The following is a 16,630-nucleotide window of genomic DNA, read 5'->3' as shown; positions in this document are numbered from 1 at the left end:
AATTCAGGACATCTCCAATATTTTCTGTGTTTTTCTTTGTTATCTTTTTTAAATAAACATTTTCAAGGTTTGTCCAAAAGAAGGCCATATAGGTTCTTGGCTAGCGGAAGACAATTCAGAACAGCTGTTGCACACTTGGACTGTTACCTTCTCCAGGCTGGCAGTTGATATCTTATTCTTTTTCCAACTCATTTTTATTAAAAAAATAAAAAAATGCTCCAACTATCAGTTTTACAAAATCTCTAAGGGAAACACAAGAGCAAGGTGCTGAGGTAAAAAACACCTGAGGTAGCTTTTTTTGTGTGTGTTTTTCTCGTTAAAAAAATCTGTAAATTTAACGCCCTGGGCCAACGACCTCTAGTAAATTTCTATTTTTCTCCACATTTTTTTTTTTTTAAAGAAAGAAATCATTTTGCCGAATACTGATGGCTTATATACCAAAATGTAAAAAAGACAAAATACATTCTTTCTTGGTGGAATTTTTGTTGGTTGGCTGGTTGGTTTGGTGGGTTCCTGTTTTCCTCTTCCAAAATGCTGGACAAGTACCATTGACTCTTGTTCTTTTAAGTAACCAAGTGTATGCTGAGGCTGGTTTGTGTGTTTCGCTTTTGTTCCTTTTGTGTGATGTGATATCAGAGTACTGCTTTGCCGGGGGGTGGGGGTGAGGGGAGGTGGGTACAAGGGGATGGGGGGTCTGGAGTGGGGGGTTGGGTGTGTAGATACAGGGAACTGAGACAGAGGGATGAGGGAATTAAAAAGAATGGGGATGGAGAAAGGATAGGGGAGAGATAAATAGAGACAGAGAATTATATAGCAGTATGCAAAAACCAGTCTAAAACCTGTGAAGCAAAGATAAATGGGTATATGAACTAGACAGGGATGGAGAGAGACAGAGTTTCTTCTTCAAAGAGACGGTATCCCTTCTGTTGACATACACAGGTGATCCAGAACTGCTGTGAGTGTCCTTTTGACGAGAGTCCCCTCCGGGTGAATTTTGTGTGGGTGGCCTTGAAGTTCCTTACTATACCGTGAGACCTCCCAAAGAAGGACTTTGTTCCTGAAAGTCTAGAAAAGCCTGCTTTCTCTTTAAAAAGAAAAATATATATATAATTGATTAAAAATGGGGGTTAGTTGAGTTATTTGATATATTATTTCTAAAATATATTAACGCTGCAGGCACCCTGTGTAGCCCACAGGCCACATATCTTAACATCTTTCCCTTTCTAATATGTACACACATGTACAGAGACTATTTTCCACAAAAAAAGAAAGAAAAGGGTGTGAGTTTTGCTTGGCTTTGAACACGTTCACCTATGTTAGTTCAACTAAAAGGGATAGCGTCGTGGCAGCTTAGGAGAGCTCCGAGTGGATGGGGACGGGGGCAACGGGGAAGCCCGCAGAAGCCCTGCCATGGGGCCAGGCCCGCCCGGGCTGTGCGGAACTGGGGAGACCAGTCCGCTCCCTCCATCCTCAGCCCTGAGGGTCGATCTCAGGGTCTCTGCGGAGTCCCTGGCCGGCCCCCTCCGCAGACTTCTCTTTCCTCAGGGTGGTCTTTGGTTTGCTCCCAATCTGGCTGGCTGGGTTTGGTCTCATTCTGTCAGGCGTTGGAAGGGCTACATTCATCCATGGTTCTGCTGGTGCCTGTGGGAGCCTCACTTGCTGCGCTGTGAGGCGACTCCCTGAGGATATTTCTGCTCCTGCTGCTTCACCTGCTGTACAATTTCCCTGATCTTGCGCTGTGCGGTCTGCAGCAAGGGAGAGGAGGGAGAAAGGGAAAGAAAAGGAACCCGGTTCTCAGAAAAGTATGGGGAGGGTCTGGGAGGTGGGGGAAGGAGGGGGCTAAGCTCAGAGAAGTGTTATGTATCCTGAGCCCCTAACTCGGGGCGGGGGGATGTTATTCCTGGGCCTTTTCTCTGTAGATTCAACCCCCACCCCTCTACCACACACACAAAGCTGCTGGGTGGATGATAAGGTTGCATTTAATTGCTGGGCAGGTAGTCCAGGAAGCAGCCCCAGGGAGCCAGTGACCAGAGAGCCTTGCAGAGGTCAGATAGCAAACGACATACAACTCCTCACGTTGTGGCACTTGCCTTCTTCTAGAGTTATGTGACCGCTGGGAAAGACGGATGGCAAATGGGAGGGGGAAGGAAGGGAGAAATGGGCCTAGACACTCTACCCTGAACAACTGGAGGATGCATGGACTTGAACTGGCCCCCTACACCCCTCAGCCCCAGCATTCCCATGGCAGGGGCCCTGCCAGAGCTGGGATATGAGAAAATGGAGTTGGGTGTAGCCAAGGGCTCTGACTGCCAGGAGATCGGGTAGAACTGTCAAAGGGCAATGGGGTCAGGAGTAGCAGAGCCGCAGGCTCTCCCACCCCCACTGCCTTCCCAGAGATTCAGGTCTCCTGGCCCAGGTACAGGGCCTGGAAGAGCAAGCTGACAGCTTAGACAAAGCTTCAAGGCAAACTCATACTGTTTGTCTTTGCTAGTTTAAGACAAGGACAGGGAGTGCTCTATCCCCAAAGCCAACCAGCAAAAAGCATCAAAGATAACCAAGCCAACTTATGCCGAGGTGCTTGCCTTTCCATGGGGAGGCCCTGTGTCCTGATAGGAGGTGGGGTGGTGAGGTGGAGAAGGAGAGGAGAGAGAAACAAGAAATGGAAGCCTTGGAGATTAGCATTTAACCCTTAAGTGTGGATTTTGGCATTCAGGAAAGCACTCAAGCCCCGGCTGGGGAATGCACAGAATGGGCTTTTGACTGGTATCTCCGAGCAGAGAAAGGCCGGGAGGGGAGCCGAGACCTCATGTTTTAGTATTCCAAGGGGCTTGAAATTTGCTTGACTCAAAAGTTCCATACTCTTCCTCGAGCTCCCCTAGCATGCCTGAGGACAGCAGTGGTGAGAAGATGTGGAACAATTTGCCCTGCTTTGCAGGCAGTGGAAATGGGTGAAGAGCTAAGAAGAACCAAGGAGAGGTCCCACCTGGAGGGTGGGGGGTGTTCAGAGCCTGTGGCCACCAATAGCTTGGACAGAGAACTGAAAAGCAACTGGCAGAAGAGAGGGGCCCTCACAGCACAGGTACCTGGCTAGCAAAGAAATGTCCGATAATTCTGACAATCACTTCCTCATTTTCATCTGGCGTTTGGTCACGAGGCACGATGACTTCTGCACTGGTTAAGTTCTGCAGTTCATTCACCTGTGGAGGGAGAAAAGGCAGTGCCTTGGATGGGCCCCCAAATGTAGTGGGCGCAGGAGGGAGAGGGCAAGGAGGCTTGTGTCTCTTCTCCTTCCTAGGGCACCTCCGGGGGGTTCCCCACTTTGGCACATGGGGCCATATTGGTTTGGGCTCTAGGGAGCTCAGTGGCAGGAGGAGAGAGTCCAACTGCTGGATCTGTGGGGCAGCTTCAGCCTGACCTTTCTTATCCTGAATTCCCGTCAATGCAGTTCCTGCCTGGGCTCACAATGACCCCAACTTTCCAATGAGCCATATGTGAACATCACTTCTCTTGGACATGCTCACTCCTGGGCCGACCAGGAGCCAACCATCTCCTCTTGTCTGACTCACCAATGTGAACTTGACTTTCTCATCAGGCCCTGCACCATTCTCCACTCTTCATTTTCATTCCTGCCTCCAAGTCCTGCTTTTGCTGCTCCCTAACCTTGGACTGTTATCCCTTCTCCCTGCTTGTAAGGTTCTGTAGCAGGCCCCCCCCCCCCCCATGGAGCCTCCAACCCATGATGATCATCCCTTTTCTAAAACTCAGTTGCTGCCAGCGAGGGCTCCTCCCCACCTGCGCCACAGGGCCCACTTCCCAGCAGACCGTGCACTGCCCACAGGGCCGCCCTGACATCTGGCCCCTGGCAGGGTGCCAGGCACACCAGTGGGTTCAGCAAGTACTTAGCAGACAGATGACTACATCTAGGGGGCTCACAAAACTCAGTGACTGGTCTTAAAATAGCCACATATGACACGGGCTCAGCATTCTACTCTCTCATGGACTATTTGCTTGCTTTTGCCTACATTCCCAACTCTGCCAGGGGATCAGCATGGGTGCCCTGGGATGTTGATCATGTTCCTGGATATGGGGAATAATCTGCATTCCATGTGACTTGAGTCCTCTGCATAAACGTGATTCGGCATGTCTAGAACTTGGTTTTGATTCTTCTGAGTTTTGACATCAAGAACTTTACAGAACAGCAAGCACACGTACATATAAGCACGCACACACTCAGGACTCTAGAGATGCCCCCTCCTCCTCAATTTCTGCCCCCCAACAAAGCAGACTCTACTGGAACTCTCAGGGGTCATTGCCCCACCAGGTGGGTGGGTCGCACTCCAGGATGCACCTGTGTCTGACAGGACCTGCCTGTTCCTGCAGCTTTCAGTTGTTCTCTGGCATCTTTCAAGTTACATAGCATTACTGCCACCTTCACGTTGAAAACCTTGATTTTTTTTTTTTTTTTTTTAAAAAACTAGTTCCTTCTCACTCAACACCTTGCTGTTAAAATAGCGCCTCTACAGGAGAACACCAGGTTTGGGAAAGAGCCAGAAAATGGACTCAGAAGGAGAGAGAGTTACGGCCCTTGGAGGCACCTGTTAGAAGACAGTGGTTAGTGGGAACTCTGGGTGGGACTCTACCCCCTTTCCTATTTTACCTGCTGCTCTGTGTGGGGATAACAGGGGTGGAAGACAGTTTCCTCATCTTCAGGGAGTGGGACCTTCCTTTTCCAGCATGCAGCTGAGATATGCTGTTACTGGGAACAGGACCCCAGTGTTTTTGGTGCCTGGCTTAGCACAATGGATTTGGGCAACTATGTTCTGGAGAGATGCTGATTACATATTTGTCCTTGGGATCTTCATTCCCCATAGGGTTTAGAAGCCAGGAGAGGCTCACTTTGTTGGTCAAAGACCCTAACGATATGTTTGGAGAGAAGAGCCAATGGGGGTCTGAAGGAAGCCAGTCAAAGCCAGGGCAGGGAACTGACCCCAGGTGACAAAGCCAACATGGGGCAGACTTACGGTTTTGCCGCCCTTGCCAATCACCCGGCCGGCTGTAGAAGAGGGCACTCTGATGTGGGCTTCAAGCTTTACCTCTTCTTTGGGGTTAAAGAAGTTTTCTTCTTTCAGTTTCCCAAAGATCCGCCCCTGGGCCTGAGAAAGCAAGACATGACTGGTAGCTTTCAGCCATGCAAGTCAAGCTGCATTATCAGTGCCGCTAAGGGAGTTAGTCAGGGCAACCCCCACCCCCAAAACTCATCCGGGTCAGAGGCTCCCGGAAGCAGTGTGCCCTGTTTCAGTTCTCTCTCAGACCTGCTATCCGATAAGGGGTTATGCCCGCCATATTAAGTTACTGCACTTCTTAAGATATGCATGGACACTCTTGTGCTTTCATGGGTTTGCACATGATCACCTCCTCCAGGAAGCCTTCTGTGTGTCAGGGTCAGAGGATAGGTCTGTCGTATTTCATATCCCTCACACCCATAAATGCTCGGCTGATTGAGTGAATTTGTTCAGGGAGTTCTTAACTCCCTCCCACCATTGTATGTTCAGCCCTCTGGTTATTAAAGGATGGAGGTGAAGGTGGTGGTGAGATTTTGATGAGTTGCTCTTGGTTTTTGGTGTCTGACTCCAAAGCCAGTGCTCTTCACCTCAAGGTTTTGTTTTCTTTCTTTTTTTTAACTTTTAAAAAATTGAGATATAATTTGCATAATATATTTTAAAGTGTATACTTCAGTGGTTTTTAGTATTCACTACATTGTACAATCATCACCACTATCTAATCCTAGAACATTTCCATCACCTCAAAAAGAAACCCCAAACCTATTAGCAGCTAGTCCCAATTAATTCCTTCCTATTCCCAGCCCCTGATAACCACTTATCTCATCTATTGTCCCTCCGGATTTGCCTATTCTGGACATTTCATATAAATGGAATCATATAACATGTGGCCTTTTGTGTCTGGCTTCTTGCACTTGGCATTATATTTTCTAGATTCATCCATATTGTAGCATATTTATCAGTACTCCATTCCTTTTAATGGCCAAATAATATTCCATTGTAAATTTTGTTTCTCCATTCATTAGTTTAAGGGTTATTGTTCTTGAATGGTTCAAGATGTGTTGATGTCTTCTTCTTAGCTAAATTTTAAATATTAATAATGATAAAGATTACACTTTTATAAATAAATATGTGTTCCTGACTTTTAGAAAATCCAAGTTATAATTTTTCTAGGGAGCAAAAACAAAGCAAATGCACCTCACCAAAGAGCTTCCAACAGACCATGCTATTTCCCCTTATACCCTCTGTTAATGTCCCTACAGCCAAGAGGGTAGAAATAACTAAATGAGTCCGAGATACCTTTTCTCAAAACCATGGCTAAGGGGTCAGAGATAACCTAGACGAGCTGCCATTTGAACTGGGCACTGACAGATGATCTAATTTTCCACGGGAGACAAGGGATGGCGGGCTGCTAAGTAGGGGGCACAAACTGAGGTGCAGCCTGGAGGTGGGAAGAAGGGTGGGTGTGAGATTAGTAGGCAGCAGCAGGAAGGGAACTGGAGGTTGAGTCTCCAAAGAAAAGCCTTGAATACGCTTCCGAGGTGGGTGCTGCATGCAGCCAGGACCTCGGCTCCCCTAACGGGTTGTTGCCCTGTGCCCAGGACCTGCAGGGCTGAGGTGGCCCTTGGTACTGACCTTGAACTGGGCTTCTGGTGGCCCAGTGATGATAACCATTCTTTCGCTGACATCAGGGCCTTCTGCTGGGGCAATCTGCAGTTCACAGGAAAAGAGGAAAATACTGGTGCTTGGTTGCATTTCCCAAGTCCCTCTTTCTTGTCTCAGTGGATGGCACATTCGTGAGAGAGAACTCTCAGGGTTTCTGACTTTGGAGCTGGTGCTTTGTCTGACACCACGCTCCCTCCACCTGGGCTTTAGGAAGTCATGATTGTAATGCCCAATACCAGATTTGGTTCTTTGGCCACTCAGGGAGAATCACAAGCATGTTTGTGATTACTGCCTATTCCTGTTCTGAGCACCAACCTCCTTTCACCAAGTCAGATCTTAGGAAATAACCAGAAATCAAGAGCTCTAAGAAGAGGGTAGTACAGAACCGTTCAACCCACTCAGGGCCTGGAGCAGAGGAAACACTAGTCCACAGCCATGTTACATTGGAACCCAGCTTGCAGGAAAGCTGGGCTCCAATTCTGAGCTCACACAGGCAGTCAGCTGTGAATGACAACTGAGCTAGGGCAGCTTTGGCTAGGAGCACCTCCTCCACGGCAAATGAATCAGAAATCTGACAGCATCTGAGTAGGAACAGGGATGCCTTCTTTCCAGCCCCTAAGTCGCTCACTAAGTGCTTTTGAGCAAATTCTGTTCCCTCATCTGTGAAGTGTGGAGGCTGAACCGCGCAAGCTCAGTGCTTCCTTCCACCTCTCGCTTTCTGAGTGTGATTTCCTTTAACACAACTTAATGGATGGAGCAAACTTTTTTTTTAAGTTTTATTTTAGTAACAAATATACAACCTAATTTTTCACCCTTTCTCAGATATATAATTCAATGGTGTTAATTACATTCACAACAGTGTGCTCCCATTGCATTACCAAATCTTTTCCTTCACCCCAAACAGAAATTCTGTACCAATTAAGCTTTAACTCTGGATTTCCTAATCCTCCTAACCCCTGGTAACCTGTATTCCAGCTTCTGACCTTATGAATTTGCTTATTCTAATTATTTCTTATCAGTGAGATCACATAATACTTGTCATTTTTTTGTGTGCCTTATTTCACTCAAATAGTGTCTTCAAAGTTCATTCATGTTGTCTCATGTATCAGAACATCATTCCATTTCATGGCTGCATAATATTCCATTGTTCGTATACTCCACATTTTGTTTATCCATTTATCTGTTGATGGACACCTGGGCTGCTTCCATCTTTTGGCAGTTGTGAATAATGCCGCTATGAACATCAGTGTGCGAATATCTGTTTGAGTTCCTGCTTTTAATGCTTTTGAGTATATACCTAGAAGTGCATTACTGGGTCGTATGGTAATTCTGTATTTAATGTTCTGAGGAACCACCAAACTGTCTTCCTCAGTGGGTGTACCATACTATACTCCCACCAACTATGAATGAGTGTTCTGTTTCTTCACATCTTCTCTAACACTTGTTATCCTAGTGGGTGTGAGGTTGTATCTCATTGAGGTTTTGAGTTGCATTTCTCTAGTGGCTAATGATGTTGAGCATGTTTTCATGTACTTGTTGGACATTTGTGTTTCTTCTTTGGAGACATATCTATTCAAGTCTTTTGATCATTTTGTTTGTCTTTTTGTTGTTGAGTTGTATGATTTTTTTTTAAAAGATTTTGGAAATTAAACCCTTATCAGATAAATGGTTTACAAATATTTTCTCTCATTTGGTAGGCTGTCATTTTATTTTCTTGATAAAGGCCTTTGATGTACAAAAGTTTCTCATTTTGCTGAGGTCTTAAAATCTATTTTTTTCTTTTGTTGCTCATGCTTTTTGTGTAAGGTCTAAGAAACCACTGGAGCATTTTTTTTTTGTTGTTAAAGATCATTATTACATATCTGTTTTCTGCATACTCTGCCTTATTCCAGAAAAGATTTAAAGTAGCTTTAAAAACAAAACAAAACAAAAAAGTAGCAAAAGTAAACCTACTTAAAAGTAAAATGAGTTCAAAGTAAACCGGCCATTTGGGAATGTACAGATGAGTCAGGAGTGAGGTTAGTATAAAAAATGTATCCCATAAAGTCCCACAGACTGAGGTTGGGCCACTGATTTGCTTCTACGCTTTCTAAGAGCCAATGTAAAAACAGAAACACGATCAATTACAGGGTTTTGGTGTTCCTCAAGCAAAACAAAACCAGTGGCTACAAAACCATTTCACCAATGATGTTACATTTAGGCATTTATCATCTCTGGCCCACGGAATCTCTCCCGTCTTGGGCTGCCTCAGGAAGGCAGCCACTTCTGCAGGATTTACTTAGATTTTTTTCTCAGTATATGTTCTAAGCCACATTCCATCCATGGCTCCAGGGCCCTTGTGTTGCTGTCCTAGCTTTATTGTGAATGCGCATCCCAGGTGTGCTCTGACCTGTGCCCTGAGCTAGAAGAAGGGACCCACTGAGGAGATCTTGGAAGAGCTCTTTGGCTTTGATTACTTTGTAGCATGAAGATGAATGTGAGACTTCTGTTGCCAGTGACTGAGCTGCTTGGGACATTCCCCTTTGCTGTGGACAGGCCACGTGCCAGCCTTCACACGGCAAGATAGCAGCCATCTCAGCAGCTGCCCCATCCAAAAAATACAGCTCACGCTGTGTCCAAGGAATCGAGACTGTCCAGCAGGCCACAGACAGACTGGCCCTGAGACTGCTGGCAAGAACCACTACCTCCATCTCTATACCTATAGCCAGCATTCAATCTGGTCCTTGTCTCAGAGTAAGAGAGGTCAGATAGTGGACGTGGCGGCTCCCAGCTCTTATTGCCACCCAAACTGAGAAGAGCTAAAAGGCTGACTTGTGATTCATTTTGACCAAACCAGTCCTGCTGTCTCTGTCCACTTCCTAGTGACTCATGGCTGCCTCACTCCAATTCTGAAAGAAACCCCTGATCTCTTGGCTGCCCGGCTTTCCCCAGCTCAGCCTGCAAGTATGGGAGCTACACATGTACTCTCACAGTTTTGGGGTGGCATTCCACAGGAAATTCCCTCTAAGTCCAGGAATGAGGGACCCATTTTATGACTGAAGCAGATGGAACCCAGAGAGGGGAGGAGACTGCACAGCTCACAGAGAAAGCAGGTGCTGAAGCAAGGACCAGGAATCGGGTGTCCCTGGCTGGACACGGTGGGTCATGTTCCATGTGGCATCCTGGAGTCTGCAGACCAGAGACCCTACAGGAAAGGCAAGTGCGCCTGTAACCAAAGGGCCTCTGGGCGCATCTCCCAGAACCCTGCCTGGCACTTTGCGCCCATGGGTGAGTGGAAAGCTCTCTCCTTGCCCTGGCTGCATCAAAGGTAGCCCCTGTAGACTGGCAGAGCAGAAACTGGAGGGTTCTCTGGAGTTAGTGAGATCATCCATCTTGCTTTAGGGACAGATGCTTTTGAGACCTGTTGCGATAAATGGAATCTAGCAAAAAACCAGACTGACTTAAAAGGGTAGGAATTCTGCTCATGCATGCTTGGGCGTTCCTAGTTTCCTTTCCTCCTATACACTGCTACAGAGAGGCAGGGGTTGGGGAAGGAAAAGGCTGCTGGAGAAGAAGATTGCTGGCCCAGCATGGAAAACGTCTCATCATGACCAGTCTGCAGAGGCATCCTGACCCCTGGTGCAGCCCTGCTCTCTGTGCCCATTTCAGAAGTCCTGAGCAAAGTGACCGGTCACTCAACCCAGCTGGGACAGGGATGGACTGTGGGCCTGCTGTGGGCTTGTAAGGACAGGGGATTGACAGCTACCTTTCCCTCTCTTTTTCCTAACCCTGTTGGGAATGATTCTGACATAGCAGTCAGACTGCTACAGTGGAAAAAAAAAACCACTGGACTAGAAACAAAACATCCTGATCAAGTCTTGACTCTCACCTCCTTTAGCTCTGTGACCTTGGACAACGAAACTCTGTGTGTCCTGGTTCCTCACAGGTAATAATCATTGTCTCACAGAGCTGAGAGGGTTAAATGACATCAGGTACACGAAATCAGTGACTACTGTAACTGGCCCCAGGGGGTGCTCCATGTCTCACAGGTCCGCAGAATTTATATCTAAGAGCCACTCCTGCCATGTACAAGCTAGCCCCATGCCTTGGCTGTGTCTTTATACCTCTGAGTCGTACTTTTCTCAGATGAAGAAAAGGGGGGGATTTGATGAGCCGATCCCTCAAGTCCCTTTTAGTTGAAATGTCATTCCATCTCTTGGCATCTCAGACCACAGGATTTAATGCCAGGGAAGGCCCTTGGGGGTACAGCTAGCCCAGGGGGTTGGGGGTGGGGGCAGCACCTGCCTATCAGTAACTGGGCCAGGGTCTCACCTACACCCAGCCTGAGGGGTACAGTGGCCTTGTGTGCTCCACACTGCCCCCACCTTGGGGTTCTTGTCCAGGTTCTCCACTATGCAGGTGACATAAATGAGGCCTGGGAGGGGAAATGATTTACCCAAATACAATTCTTTTATGGACTCACTGCAATCTTTATTCTGTAGTACTCAGAATGTTTTGTTTTGTTTTCTCTAGCACACTTGCTGTGGGAGAAATTCCAGTTCTTCTTGGGGGAAAGGATAAGCATTCTTTCTCTCCAAGTCATGAGACTTCTTGTTCGGAATCCCGGGTTGTCCCATGGTAGCAAATTATTTTACGTAACAACGGAAACTCTGTTTCCGAAAGTGTTTCATGGAGCTTGGGACGTGCTCAGCATTCTGCCCGTGAGTCAGAGCTGATAGCTGGGCTTGGAGCAGGACCAGGGTCGAATAATCCTTCCCTTTCAGTTCTCTGATGGTTCTCGATGAGGCAGGATGTGAGTATGTAGCTGCAGCCATGTCTGCACTCACAACCATTTCCATAAATCAAGGGCCTTCCTTCCTGAGCCTCTCTGCTCATTCCTGGGCTTCGTATCAGGCTATGTCATCAGTTTTTGTTTATCTATGATTTTATCATCCTTTTTAAAGAGCTTTTCATTCAAACTATTTTTCTCAAAGTTCAAGGGTTTTTTGAAACAGATGCTAATTAAAGAACCAAGCAATGATAACTGCTAAGTACAAATTATGGCCCCACCCAAGTCTGGTCTCTTAGCTTGGGAGAAATCCCCAACCTTTCTTTGCTTTACCTTCTTGAGAAGAACGGGACAACAATAACTCAAAGAGGACTGACCTGAATGATGTGTTTATTAATATTTTTTGCTAATATGGTTGTTTGTTGAATAAAAAAAGGAAGGAATATAGAGAAAGATGAGAGCAGATGGGAGTTTTCCTGGAGGCAAGTTTTCTAGATCCTGAGGGATTTTGCCCTGGATGGTGTGTGAGAGTTGCCTACGACTGAAAGGAGCATAAGGGATAAGGAGTGGAGGGAGGTGGTGATGGAAGAGGGGGGATACAAACAGCCGCCAAGAGCAGCCTTACCTTGATGGAGGCCCCAGCAAATCTAGCTAGCTGTTTAATGTGTGCCCCCTTCTTCCCAATGATGGCGCCCACAGCCTGGGTTGGGATGAAGAGATTCACAATCTCCTGCTCTGGATACTGGAAGAGCAAGACAAGACAGAAGACATTATTCCAATCGAGGTTTCTCCTGCAGGCACCCAACAGTTACTGAGGAGCTATGATGAGCCCCATGGTGGGTCCACCCTCCCTGTCCAAGGAAATGGCCAAAATGGTGCATGAGAGTCTTCTCTGGGCATAGGCTCTGCAGGTGTGATTCTGGAGTGATGAATCTCAACCCAGGCAGTAAGACGTGACAATCAAAATACAAACTCATCCCTGAATCTGTTGGATCCCAAATGCTGTCTGTTCACAGGGTTAGGCTCACTTATTCCCTAGGAAACTCAAGAAGGGGCACTGAAGAGGAAGTTCACTTTCAAGCTTATATTTGGTGAAGGAGGGTGTTTGTGTATTTTTCAGTAGGAGTCCAAGAATGCACAGAAGTTGGCCATGCTAAAGTCAGTAAATTAGTCTACAGAGGCCCTGAATCCCCTTCCCACATCTTCCTTTTCTGCTTGCCCAGCTCAAATGTTGTCTCTGTGAAACTTTCCCTGTTATTTCCAGGGAAGCAGGCCGTGATTCTCTGGGGCTTCCACGTTCAACTACAGTTATATGCTCACACGCTAGTCTCCCATCAGAATAGAAGCAAGGTAGGGGTGACGCATTCACATATTTGTAACCTAACACCGAAAACAGTACCAGAGTAGCACTAAATAAACAACCTATACATAAAAGAGGAGACGGGAATTTTCCTGGAGGCAAGTTTTCTAGATCCTGAGGGATTTTGCCTTGGATGGTGTGAGAGTTGCCTACGACTGAAAGGAGCATAAGGGATAAGGAGTGGAGGGAGGTGGTGATAGAAGAGGGCCATTTCCTAGGTCTGGCACCAACTGACAAAGGGTCTGCGGGAAGACGGAGTGTTAAAACAACATTGCGCCTGGGAAAAGACTGGAGTAGAGAAGTTCAAGGAGGACTGGGGCTGGGAAGGGATGGCTTGAAGTACACTCTGAATTCACAGAGCCACAGTAGGGAGTGGAGGGCAGAAGTCAACCAACCCAGAGACAGGCAGGCTTAAACAAGTATGACATTAAAATGCCCTGGGAAATTTCCCAGGAAAGAAGGGTCCAGAGTGACACCCCCACTGAGAGATCAATCTTTACACCACAGAAGATGGAGCTGAGAAACTACTGTTTGGACTACAGAATCAGGTGTGCTTTCCTTTATCTGCTAGGAACAATAGTGTAGATTTTAAAGCCATATCCAATCCTTCGAAGCTTCTGAGGTGGGTAAGATTTTAAAACCCAAAACTTGGCAGATAATAGATCCCCCTCAAGTTGATTATTGCTTAGATAAAATACACAAGTGTATTCCACTTTGAGAATACAAACTAAAATCCCAACTTAAAGAGGAGGAAAAATAGAGGTTGGTTGCTTTACAAAACTATTAACAGAAATTCCATTAAATCATGAGACTGCTTGAAGCCTTTTCAACATAAATAGATTTTGCAATCATTCAATTGACGCAGTCTTTTGGAATGCTTCCAACGTGTAAACCAGACCTCATTTCATGATTCTTAGAAAGTGAAGGTATCAGGGGAACTTAAATACAGGACCCCCTCAGGACTGTCAGGAAATCAGAGTCCAGGTAAAACAGTAGTGAAGAGAAGTCAACGGCCTCATGCGTCTGCCCACCACCCATAAACTCTTTTACTGGGTCAGCCCTGCAGGAAAAGACACAGACTCAAGACCCTGGAATTCTAGGTGAAGACCCTCTAACTTCCTTTAGCCACTCCCTTAAATTTCTCTGAGACTCAGCTTTTTATAAGCTGAGATAATGAAACATCTTCCATTATGTGCCTCAAAGGGTCACAGTGAGCATTGCCTGAGATGTAAGGTGCTACACAGTGGATTCTGAGAAACCCTAAACTGCTTTTCCGGTGGATTGAAGAAGGGGTGCTCGGCATGTTATTATTCAAAACAGTGTGTGTGTGTGTGTGTGTGTGTGTATGTATATGTTTTTCCCTTGGCCTTATATGTCTATCTTGGATTTTTTGTTTTAAATAAATGTGTAATCTGTATTATGAAGACATGCTTCTCTAGTACTGGGAAGCTCACTGCTTCAGGAGACAGACCTGTCTATAATCTGGTTATTTTAAAGCTCTTATTTACCTTGGTCCGAAATTCAACTCCTGGAAACTTACGGTCTCTGGTTTTACTCTTGGACTAAGGCACAACAAGAAACAAATATACTTCCTCTTTCATATGAGAACCATTTCTGAGCCTCCTCTTCTTTATTCCTCTCTCCAACAACAGTTTCTAGATGTCCCCCAGTCATGGGCAGCTCCATTGAACAATCTCTGGCTTGACATGCCCTTCTCATGGACAGGCCACCAGAACTGATCTCGACATTCCTTCTGCTAGTCAGTTATCAGTGCAGGCTAGTATGGAATCCACTACAGCTCTCATTTTCCGTGATATTCCTTTGTTAATTTCTAAGATTCCACGAATGTAGTCAGTAACTGTCATGTTATTTTATCTCCAATGTCTAGATAATGAGAAATCCCCGGTCTTTCTCATATGACCCTTTATTTTCTCACAGCTCTCCACCATCCTACATTTGCCCACTTCATTTTTGAATCTAACTGCAGGCCTTAGGACTTCTCCCTATCAAATTCTACCTTTGGGCACAGCCTGATTTTTTTAGTGTCAGAAACTTTTTAAATCTGGATTCAGTCCTCCACTTCATTAGTTATCCCTCCTGGTTTTGTATCACATGTAAATCAGACATGTATTTCTCCTGTGTCTTCATCCAAGAAATAATAATGAAGTTATTAAACAATCCTGGTCTCACGACAGGGCCCTGAAGCACTTTGTTAGAGGGCATGGAAAGCTGCCCAGCCCACCCTGTGGCCAGAGATGGCATTTTCACAAAGGTGGATCCAGATTCAAAACAAGATGGCAACTAAATCTGCCCTGAGCAGACCAGCATGATGGCTACCAGGAGACACATGGGGCCATGTGATGAGAGGGAGGGGCTCTCAGACAAGGCCACCAGGTGTCCTTCCCGTAGGGCTCTGTGGGAATGCCATGCCTCCATTTGTAAAATGTTCAAAGATCCCCTTTGGAGACTTTGTCCTTTAGCACAACACCACCTCCTAATTTGACTTCTTGATTGTCTGTTTGCAACAGCTTCCTGCCACATATGAGATTTGCAAGTATCAGCAGGACTGTTCAACAGGAAAAGTCCCAGCCTTTTGAAGAATCTCAAGTGCACCTAAGGCCTGGGTAGCTTGGTATGTTTATGCTCTGTCATGCGTCACTTCCAGGATGGCCTAGAACACACACCATGAATGCCCACTGGTCAGTCCCTCAAGGACGGTAGGTGCCGGCCACAGGAGAGAGGAGGGGGTGGAGAGGGCTGAACTGAGGGGGCACTCACGGAGTGATGGTGCGGGAATGGGCTGAACTGGTGAGGGGGGTACAGGCTGGAGAAGTATCCAGAGTGGGTCTGCAGTAGGAGAGAAACAGACAATCAGTTAGTGGGTACACCATGGACAGTCACCAGACTCAGGTGGCGGAGGATTTCCCACACATGACAAGGTGCTCTGCCCCCTCCCCTGGCCCTGCTGTGGTGTGTACAGACCAGTCCCTTTGCATCACAGCTCTCTCCTCCGCCTTATCCCTTGGAGCACTGAATGCTTGGCAAGGTGTCACCTGGTCGCAGCTGCTCCCCAGCTTGAACGTTTATCATTTCTAAGCTGAGCTATGCTTTAGGCTTCCTAGGAACCTAGCATGGGAACGAACACACACACAAATGTGCATACACGCATGCGCACACTCACTCTTTTTACCTGCCCCCAGGTAGATAGGCAGGCCCAGTGGGTTCTATTTCCTGGAGAACTGCAAGTTGTAGGTTAAAGGGAACAGAGGATGCTAGGACAATATCCAAGAGTTATTCAGAATGAGGAAACGTGCTACTGGAAAGTCGGATCAGTCATCTCCATCAGAGAATTATAGAAGGAATGGAGAGAGAGAAAAAGACTTTGAGGAAGGAGAGAAAGAAAATGAATGAATAAATATATTGTGTGAGCGTGTGTATGGGGAGGCAGGGGATAGGAGGGCAGATGTGGATAGAAGAAAATAGAGCTATTAGGAGAAAAAAGAAAAAAAAAGTAGCAGCTTTTTACTGAATACTTACAAAGAATCTACCACACTGCCTAATAGTATCTACTCATAAACTCTCAATCCTCACAATAGTCCTGGCAAGACAGAAATATGTCTGACTTCATGTATTCTTATGGCAGGACAATGACCAGGGCTGGCAAAGTCTGGTTAACTGTGCTTTGCATAGGGCCCAGTAAACACTGACTTATTGCAGGCAAGGCGGTAAAGGGCTCTTCTGGGCCATCATGGAACCAATTCCTGCAGAACCTGCAAG

General features: G+C 46.4%; 1 protein-coding gene across 4 annotated transcripts in view; it reads right to left on the bottom strand.

The window, feature by feature from the left end:
• Window positions 1-383: 383 nt before the first annotated feature.
• The window catches only part of IGF2BP2 (insulin like growth factor 2 mRNA binding protein 2), a 236,907-nt gene continuing 220,660 nt past the window's right edge, over window positions 384-16,630 (bottom strand). For 2 of the 4 annotated variants that reach the window (XM_037838915.1, XM_037838927.1), the window contains 6 exons: window positions 15,632-15,700; window positions 12,119-12,235; window positions 6,696-6,770; window positions 5,022-5,153; window positions 3,084-3,197; window positions 384-1,745 (listed from right to left, as the gene is read on the bottom strand). In XM_037838915.1, the coding sequence (XP_037694843.1) occupies window positions 1,653-1,745; window positions 3,084-3,197; window positions 5,022-5,153; window positions 6,696-6,770; window positions 12,119-12,235; window positions 15,632-15,700 (600 nt within the window). In that variant the 3' untranslated portion in view covers window positions 384-1,652. The remainder of the gene's footprint in view (window positions 1,746-3,083; window positions 3,198-5,021; window positions 5,154-6,695; window positions 6,771-12,118; window positions 12,236-15,631; window positions 15,701-16,630) is intronic. The other 2 variants (XM_037838923.1, XM_037838934.1) reach the window with 1 other exon arrangement.

Source organism: Choloepus didactylus, chromosome 1, assembly GCF_015220235.1.
Source record: "Choloepus didactylus isolate mChoDid1 chromosome 1, mChoDid1.pri, whole genome shotgun sequence".
In the NCBI taxonomy this organism is placed as follows: Eukaryota; Metazoa; Chordata; class Mammalia; order Pilosa; family Megalonychidae; genus Choloepus; species Choloepus didactylus.
The sequence above is the reverse complement of the archived record's forward strand: the minus strand, read 5'-3'. Positions and strand labels throughout refer to the sequence as shown.